This window comes from Papaver somniferum, chromosome 1 (assembly GCF_003573695.1).
Source record: "Papaver somniferum cultivar HN1 chromosome 1, ASM357369v1, whole genome shotgun sequence".
NCBI lineage: Eukaryota > Viridiplantae > Streptophyta > Magnoliopsida > Ranunculales > Papaveraceae > Papaver > Papaver somniferum.
The window spans coordinates 214986081-214995394 of record NC_039358.1 but is presented as its reverse complement, the minus strand read 5'-3'; the positions used below and the strand labels follow the sequence as shown (position 1 = coordinate 214995394).

Sequence of the window (9314 nt, the reverse complement as noted above, 5' to 3'; positions counted from 1 at the left end):
CTGTCGATCCAAGGATTATCTATGTTAATTCTAGGAGCACAGGGAACTCCTAGGAATAGCGGAAAAAATTGACAGAGTCTTCGTTAAGGAAAAAATTGATAGTTATAGTCGTCAGGCTCGTTCACGCCTATATCCCTAACTTTGATCTTTGCTCGTTCAATCCCCGAGTGCTCCATCGGTTGAAGACAACACTGGCCAAGATTGGACAGAAGAAGCGACGGTTTTAGAAAGAAGGAATGAGGCACGCACCACCGCCCGAAAGGCGCTCGAAGAAGCTAATGGCTAGGTGTCAAACCTTGAATGTTCCTTGCCTAAAGTAGCAGATGGAGCTAATGCAGCCCATGCAGTAATACCACCAACATCTCCAATTTTTCCGTAGAAACAAAGGAACGGGTATGTAGTTCACATCACCCTTAGCTTTATAGTCTTTAAAAGACAATGGCCTCTCCTCAAAAAGAAGCTAACGAATTCCGTTAACAGCTTTGCTTGTCGAATATGTACGAGTCACGCACTACTTGAGTAAGAAAGACCCAGAATAAGATAAAGTAAAGTCGCAAACGAGGTGCTGATCAAGTTGAAGCAGTCATCTATACGATCTATCTCACAGAAAGGTTCCACTAATGGTCATCAAACCCAACCCTTCTTCGTGTGTCATATAGAACCGGTAATAATCTGATATAGGATTTTCTCCGGGACACGGCTTTTATTTGAAAGCATTCCTCGATACCCATAGTCTGGCCTTATCAGTCATCCCTTCTTGTTAACTCTTTCGATTTCGCTTTCTCCGGTGTCTCTCCTCTCATTGTTCCTTCGTCTCAGCTTCAAACATAAATTCATGACATAGAGTCTGTTGGTCATTCTTCCCCAAAAGTAGATTTCTTTCTTTTTATTATACTGGATATGTTGGCTCTATATGGTGAAACAAAAGAAAGACTATCTTTCCTAACTTTCTCTCTTACCAATGAAGCCGAAAACTTGCTGCTTGTATTAATGGATGAGCCAAATATGCACCGAGCGTGTCATATATGGCAATCTAAGTAAATTCCTTGTAGGAGTCTTTGGGTAACTTTTGAGGGCAATCTAATATTGCTGCAAAAGGGACGACACTCGTTCTCCTCTTCATGATGTCAAATAATGCTTCTCCATACCGCAAAGATCAACCGGACGTCAGCCAGACGTATATGACGGAAAGCTTAACTTGTCAAAACAACCCAACCGTACCACCTTTTGTGTTTTTTTTTTTTGAATCCCTTGTACCGGCATGTAATAATGAACCAGACACGAGCCTAATGCTCACAACAATAACATGATGGCTTAGGTCTAATATTTACACATAAAAGGAATCTTCAATAGGTCAATATACTGACAGACCCAAACATTGAGGCTGGGTTTGGTAATGCTTTTATTTTTCCAAAAACACTTTCAAAATCTATATACGTGATAATTTTTGGAATTGGTGTTTGGTAAAAAAAATCAAAGTACTTTTTATCCAAAACACTTCACAAATTCCTCAATTTTCAAAAGGGAGGAGGAGCTTTTAAAAGTTACAAAAGCATAAGCTTTAGTCCCACCTAAATTTAATGCTTGATTTATCTTTTTTGTCCCTATTTTATTTTATAAATGACAAAAGTTACCCTTAAACTTATATACAACCAATTTTTTATTTCTTATATTTTAGTATTATTATTTTTTATTTTCAAACTATTTTATTTACCATTTCATTTCATTTATCAATAATAAAAATAAAAACAAATATTAAATAATTATTTAATTAATTTTAGTTGATTTTTAGTTTGAAAATTATATATATATATATATATATATATATATTAAAAAGTGGATAAGTAAAATAATTTTTTTTAACAATCATAATAATAGTAACAATTAGTAAATTTAATATTATATATATTTATATTGATTAGTAAAAAAAAAATTATTTTCAAAACCAATAAAATCGAATAATACTATTTTCAAAGATGTCTGTTTTTGTCATTTGCTATAACAACAATGGTTGAATTTGATATTTTACCAAACACACTTTGACTGCTTTTTTAATCAGCTTTAACTTTAGTTAATATTTTACCAAACATCAAACTGCTTTTTTCTCACAGCACAGCACGGCAACGCACAACAGAAAAGTGCTTCTACAAAAGCTGCAGCAATACCAAACTAAGCCTAAAAGCTATTCAATAGTTCTGGAATTGTTTTGTTTCTCCAAGCAAGTCTCTCCAATACTAGACAGCCCTTATCAAACACAAGATTTGGAAGGGATAAATTTGTAATTATGAGAAAAAGGAAGGGCTTCTTCGAATCCTTGAAGTACTCTTTCTATATCTAAACACGACTAGAACAAGAAATAGTTGGAGAACTCTACTTAGAAGTGGTATTTGTTTTGATTCAAATCTTGGAAACAAACAAAGTTTGGAAACAAACAAAGTTTAGCCAGAAATCCTGATTCTATATAAACTCAAAAACTGAGCTCTTTAAAACAATAAAATTAAGAGTCTGTCGTGTGCATGCTAGTCATTGATCAATTCTCTAAAAGTCCTGAGAAAGAAAGAAAAAGTATGGCAGATAAAGGCAAGGGCAAGATGATAGAAGATGACTATGATGAATGTAGGGATAACAAGATTCTTGAGTTTCAGAAGATGGGTTCAAGTTCTCTTCAACGGGTGCATTATGTTCAACGGGAGATGGAACGACTAGATCTAAATAGACCACCAGTTGATGCAGGTAGCTGCATGGCTGAGGAAGAAAGATTCATTCCAAAAAAGAAAAGAACGCCCAGATACGATATTTCCTTTCAATGTCTTCAAGGGAGTTGTTCCACATCTGTAGTGAATCATCAAAAAGTAGAAGAATTCCGCATAGTACACGGCCGTCGGGAACTTATTCAGGATCGTCGGAACTATTATCAACTGAACGAGTCAGTAAGCAAGGTTAGGCAACAAAGAGCACGGGTGATACAATGGGCACCAGCACCGCAGCGGATTCCTGGTTACATGGAAGAATCAATCCGTGAAAAGAATGGCACATATATAATGTGGGTAACCGAGAAAGATATAAACGCAGGTGATACAAGTAAAAACCAGAATAGGCTATTTTTGCCAAGAGACTGTTACGCCTCTATAGAAAGCTTTATGACAGACAAAGAATGGATAGAATTTTTCAAACTGCCTGGCCATCGATTGCATGTTAATTTGATTGATCAAAATTTGGGAGTTTGGGATATGGAATTAAGGTACTGGCCTTCACTTGGATGCATATTGTTAACAGGAAACTGTGATAAAACAGAAAACTCGGATGAAACAGGAACCTGGAACAAATTTGTCAAACATTTTGTCTTGGTTCCTGGAATAGATAAGGTGCAGATCTGGTGTTTCCGTGTGCCTGCTCTAGGTATGGGTCTGTGCTTCGCTATTAACATTTTGAAACCACCAGCACCAGAAGGAATACCCTCGCCAATAGCAGCACCAGGACCCAGCACCAGCACCATGAATTAGGTGTGTGTGCTTTATGATGAAGCTCTTTTTTTCAATTTCATTGATCCAAGGTTAACAGAACCTACAACTTCGATATATTTTTCTTCTTACAATCATGTTTAGTCTGGCTTTACTTATCTTTGATACTGCTATCTGTACTTTATACGGCACTTTAACTTGATATATTTTCTTTTGAAAACCTTTATACATATAATCAATGCTGTCTATGCTTTGTTACATTGTAATTTCGAACTATTCTGAGGATGGATGGATTGAATGAGCATCATAAGCAGTATAGTCATAAGATATCGAACAAAAGAAACACGTACAGTTTATACAACTTCAGATAAAACAACTTCAGCCCTGCATTTGAAGTTATGTTCGAGTTACTTCCATTTGCTGCCACTACATTTGCATTTCCATCCCTTATATCCCCTGAAATATTGTTCCCTGCCCTGTATCCATCATTTGAGGTATTTCCAATTGATGCCTTGGAAACTGCAATCCTTTCATCTAAGTTGTAGGCGTCCTTCAACAGAATGTCTACTAGTTCATCTGTATAATCCTTTGGTTCTTCCATAACCCACCCGTCAAAACGATAGCCATGGTACTGTGAGCTCAATTTTACCAGTTTTGTCAGATAATGCACAGCTTCATTCTTCCCTAAATCCCATTCAAAAGTAGAGGAACCTCGCTTTCTTTGGAGTGTTTCGATGGAAGGCACCAAATTTCTCAAGTAAGCCATTTTCAAATGAGGGTCAATTTTCAAAGTACATACCGCGCAAATAGTCCTGACCGTTTTGCTGCTGCAACGGCAACCTTCAGAGGCAACCTTTCTGAGAAGCTGAACAACTAATCTGGAATTGCACAGCACAGTAGGACTAAAACAGCCATGTTTCGAAGCAAGATTGAGACCATCCTCTAATCCCTTAAACACATGATGAAGATACGATAGTCCATACCGCGTGAAGTTGGCTGAAGCAGCTATTGGCATTGCAGACATGTCGCGCATAATAACTGTGTGTCCTCCAAAACCTTTTTCTTTCTTATAGTAACCGTACACATGGACCAAAATATTCTTGCTTTCTTTTGGCCAAATCTTCTTCCAAATATCCTTAGGGGGCATGAGCATCCACACCTTCAGCAAGTTCAGAGTCACACTTGTCATCCTGCAAAACACCCTTGGTGTTATAACATCATCCAAGTATATACTGAAAAGATGATAATGTTTAGAGCAGTAAAAAAAGCATGGTACTCAAACTTTTGTGTAGGCTACATACCGTGAACTTTTGCCCGTCGCGAGTTAATTGCAACAGAGTGGGTGCCACCGGCCCATCACAGGAAACCTGGAAAGATATACTACGTATAATATAGTTCAAAAGGCAGAACATCAAATAAACTAAGAAAATTGAGCTAACAGAGGGATTATTCATATGAGAACTATTTTAGTTTCATGAACCTCAACTGTGTGCTCTCCAATAAGAAATTGAACCCTCTGGGGCACCATTTCACTGCTCTTGTCATCTCCGAACCCAAGCCTCCCGTGTTCTTCTCTTCCCCAACCACACACCTGCAAGGAAAGAGCATGTCCATCACCAACTGCATATTCAGGTAAAACTCTTCTAGGAAAACAGGTAACAGGCAAGACCACTTTGTACGAAACATGTACGAAAATCAATGCAAGTGTCCTTATATGGTCCCATTTAGCCCATAAAGGCACTGCATATGTGGCACATGCAAAGGCACATTAAGTAAATAAAACTGTAGCATAAGCCTCTGCAGATGCATATATAGTCCCATTTAGCCCGAATAACAAAACTGGAACACATAATAACTTCATGGTGAATGCTGTGCTTCACATTTGACACAGCACAATATTCATGAGTTTAAATGTTTATCACTCACCATTTCTGAATCTGGTACTCCTCGTTCACTGATAGCTGCAGAGATATCTTTATTTAGGCGTTTAGTCTTATCTTCATCACATGTATCATCATTTTCAGAGAGATAGTTCTCTTCCTCTGAGTAACAATAGTCAATAGAGGAGATGCATCTTTCGTCTGTATCAAGATAACTGCCAGAGGAGTCATATCCTCCTTCGTTATCAGAAGTATTCCTGCTGCCTCCTCGAGAGGTATCTTCATCGTCACGCATACTGTAAATCAAGAAAAAAATGGGAAGTTCATAAAACATGAGCTACTACAGTAGTAGAATTGACCCAGCTTCATATGCACGACTGGTAAGTGTAAATTACATATAAACAACTTAGGGTTTTCGTTATCTTATTTTTTTTGAAGAAAGTAGGGAAGAAAATTACATGCCCTCTTCTAAGAGAGTTTAATAACAAGGTTTTCATATAACAAGACTGTTTGTGATCGATTCTGGACCCTGAATAGCCACAAAAGTAGAATACAAGTACAAGTAACATGTATATGGAGAAACAAAAGAAAGACTATCTTTTCTAACTCTCTTTCTCTCTTACCAATGAAGCCGAAAACTTGCTGCCTGCATTAACGGATGAGCCAAATATGCACCGACAGTCGGCCCGGTGATTGTCAAATACGGCAATCTAATAAATTCTTTATAGTAGTCTTTGGGTAACGTTTGACGGCCATCTAATTAATGTAGCTGCAAATGTGACGACACGCGCTCTACTGTTCACATGTCAAATGCTTCTCCATACCGTGAAGAAAGTCTCCTGTCACCACTCCAGACACCAAACAGATGGTGTCCTATTAGAGCAATAGAGGTTTCCTCTGCTACAGAGTTGCCAATCCAGATTGTGTGAACTAAGCACCACATGACTTGCCCAACCATCTGATGAGAAAATACATACATATAAATGAAAGAAGATCAGATCCCAAGATTGGTTTTCTACACCTGAAACTGAAAGGTTAACTTGTCAAAACAACCTAGACACCCCACCCTTTTTTTTTCCTTTTTGGTATCCCTTGTATCGGCATATATGAAGCAGCCATGAGCGTAATGCTCACTACAATAAGATCACATAGGTATAGACTGATAGACAGGACACTAAGCTGAAAATTTTGAACATTCAATAGTTCCAAGAATAGCGAACATATTCATCTGAACAGATTTAGCTAGGTTTTCACTCACACGTCATGTTGGTCTTTAAATCTAGATCGAAAAATCAGAGTACCAATATGCGCTGCCCATATGACTTCAAATAGGGACATACCTACAAATGGATATGAAAAATATAAAAGTAAATACCATGATTCCAGTCTCCCAAAGATGCAATTTAAAAAATGAGATCCAGACTAGTTGGTAAAACCCTGGAAGAGTCTGAAGTTCCCATAATTGCATTTCATCGTACCGGTGATTAATGAAGTACACCTGAATGAAACCAAAACACGACAACATCTTCGTTTCATAAAGTTTGCTAACTCAAAAGCTGGGGTACCGAGTTGAACAAATAAAGAGCAGTTCCAAGATGAAGATAATCTGTGCGCATCAAAGAGAGTATTATGATAATTAACTTACAACAGTACTAACTGCTAAAGGAAGAGAGATCCCTGCAAACAAAACATGGAAAACACGTTCTCCAATTAGTTTCTCTCCTGATTCCCGTAAACTAGCTAGCCAGGACACTATGGACAGTGGCGAAAATAAAAATAAGGATCAATATTACAATCTGCAGAAGATGAGTCAAGAATTAAAATTGAACTTCCTCGACACCAAAGAATTAAAAAGGTCGACAATTAAGTAAGATAGAGTTGTACAAACAACCTACAGCTCATACGCTGATTACTCAAGAATGGTCAAATTTGGAGCATAAATCCGGAGAGGGGTTTTGTGCCACTACCAAGATGGTGACCGCCAGCTTGGTTTCTTTAGGTTGTTAGTGCCCAAATAACTGGCATCTAGTTCCAGAGAGGAGCCATGTTTTCAGTAAATCCACCCGCTTATCGTGGGCTGCACACACCATAAATGTAATATTCTGCATGCAGCCGATCGTCATGTAGAATTTTAGGAGGGAATCCATATAAACCCAATATATTGCCTCAAATGATTCACAAATCCTCAAATACCCCATAAAGAAAATCTCAACTGTGAAAAAAAATCCACAAAAAGAATGTCTAAATGTCACAAATCCCATGTACAGCATTTACTCCGGAGATCGGCGAGCTAACTTTGACACCCAAGGAAATTATATTCCCACCTAAAGAAGAATTGCTTACACCAATGGAGACATCTCAGATGAGCAAAGACTTTGTCTTGAATTTGCTATGTTAAGTGACTACCTAATCATACATGCACTTAATAGCAATGGCTTTGCAATTTAATGCTTCTAATTAATTTTTCTCACCGTAACTTAGAACCTTAAAAATCCATAAGCTGGTTTTTTCCACATACACTAGTTGTACATCCCCCCTCATATAAACACAGTGGTAGATTCAAAATTCCTATCAAAAATCCTAAAGAAACTCAGATTATTTGCTATTCAAAATGAGCTTAATAAAATGATATGAAAAAGTGTAAAAATTAGTTGAGACGAACTGACCTCATGACTTTCAGAAACCTTGGAAACAGAATCAACAAAAGCTTTACCAATTCCAAACCCATTAGTTGAATCAATCCAAATCACATCAAGAGCAAACAAAACAAGTCCAAGATATAATCTTTTGTTCACCCAAATCAAAAAATGCTGAATCTTGTTCTTCTCTTCCTTATCTGTTTCTCCTAGAGAAGCACCAACGATAACCCCCTTCCTTGTACCCAACTGAAACGAAACCAAATTAGTTTTAAGCCATGATCCGTTATCAGAAAGTATAAAAAGTGGGCATTCAACGGATCCCCTCATTTTTTTAAACCAACAAAAGATTTCAGTGTCTTTTCTTTGTAAACGTGATACCAAAAATAACCTCGCTAAATTGGGGCCTATGCCACTTGATTGGGACCTATACCTACGTGATAAAATAGGGTCATTAAGAAGTAATCCATGGAAACCCCTTAACCAACTATTTTTTAATTACTAATTTATCCTTAATTAATTAGTGTTAATTCGGGTGATTAGTGGTAAAATATTGTGTTAGATGTGAAATTAAAGTTTGTTAATGAATCCCTTGAACTTGAAAAAACTTAAAAATTTGATTTTTTTTTTGAAGAACACCAACTCAGAATCGGTTTATGTTCTTAGTGGTATCAACCGATTATCCAGAACCGGTTTATATGGGCATGAACATAAACCGATTGTGAGTAAATTTTTTCATTTTTATCTGTGATTATTTGTTGTTGAACATCAATAAAATTAAAATTCATTCTATACCCGAGTTAAGAATGAGTATGACTTCATACTCAGTTTCAAATCGCTTAAGAAGTTGTACTCGTTTTCAATTCGAGTATAAAGTTATACTCGTTTTCAATTCGAGTATAAAGTTTTACTCATTTTCAAATTGGGTAAAAGCATATAGTTTTCATTTTCATTTGTAATCGAAATGAAATCGAGTAATGAAATCGAGTATGATTTCAAACACATTTTATGATCGAGTATTAACTGGAAAAAAAATTGGTTAGCCAGAATCGGTCTACACGATACATATGTAAAAACCGATTCCTGACATTGCATAACAGGAATCGGTTTATAAGAATGCTCATGTAATCCGATTCTAACAAAAAGAAGATACAAAAAAATTGAGAACAACAATCGGTTTACTCGACACACATATAAAATCCGATTCTAGCATTATACATAAACAATCGGTTTTTATAAGTGCTAATGTAATCCGATTCTGGTTCAAATTTCTTGAACCAGAAAACATATCAAGGACAATCGGTCTTTGTGGGCATGAACATAAACCGTTTCTATTT

At 36.8% G+C, this 9314-nt stretch overlaps 1 protein-coding gene and 1 pseudogene across 2 annotated transcripts; both read right to left on the bottom strand.

Moving 5' to 3' along the window:
• Nucleotides 1-1033: 1033 nt before the first annotated feature.
• LOC113359960 lies at nt 1034-8307 on the bottom strand (annotated as a pseudogene).
• Nucleotides 3679-6176, bottom strand: LOC113315675. 2 transcript variants are annotated; one of them, XM_026563937.1, is made up of 5 exons: nt 5965-6176; nt 5388-5637; nt 4942-5052; nt 4763-4828; nt 3679-4651 (listed from the first exon to the last, which is right to left on the bottom strand). In XM_026563937.1, the coding sequence occupies exons 1-5, from the start codon at nt 5991-5993 to the stop codon at nt 4598-4600; spliced, it is 510 nt and encodes a 169-aa protein (XP_026419722.1). In that variant the 5' UTR covers nt 5994-6176; the 3' UTR covers nt 3679-4597. The 2 variants fall into 2 exon arrangements, with proteins under 2 accessions (XP_026419722.1, XP_026419725.1); XM_026563940.1 differs by having other exon boundaries at nt 4948-5052.
• Nucleotides 8308-9314: the final 1007 nt, after the last annotated feature.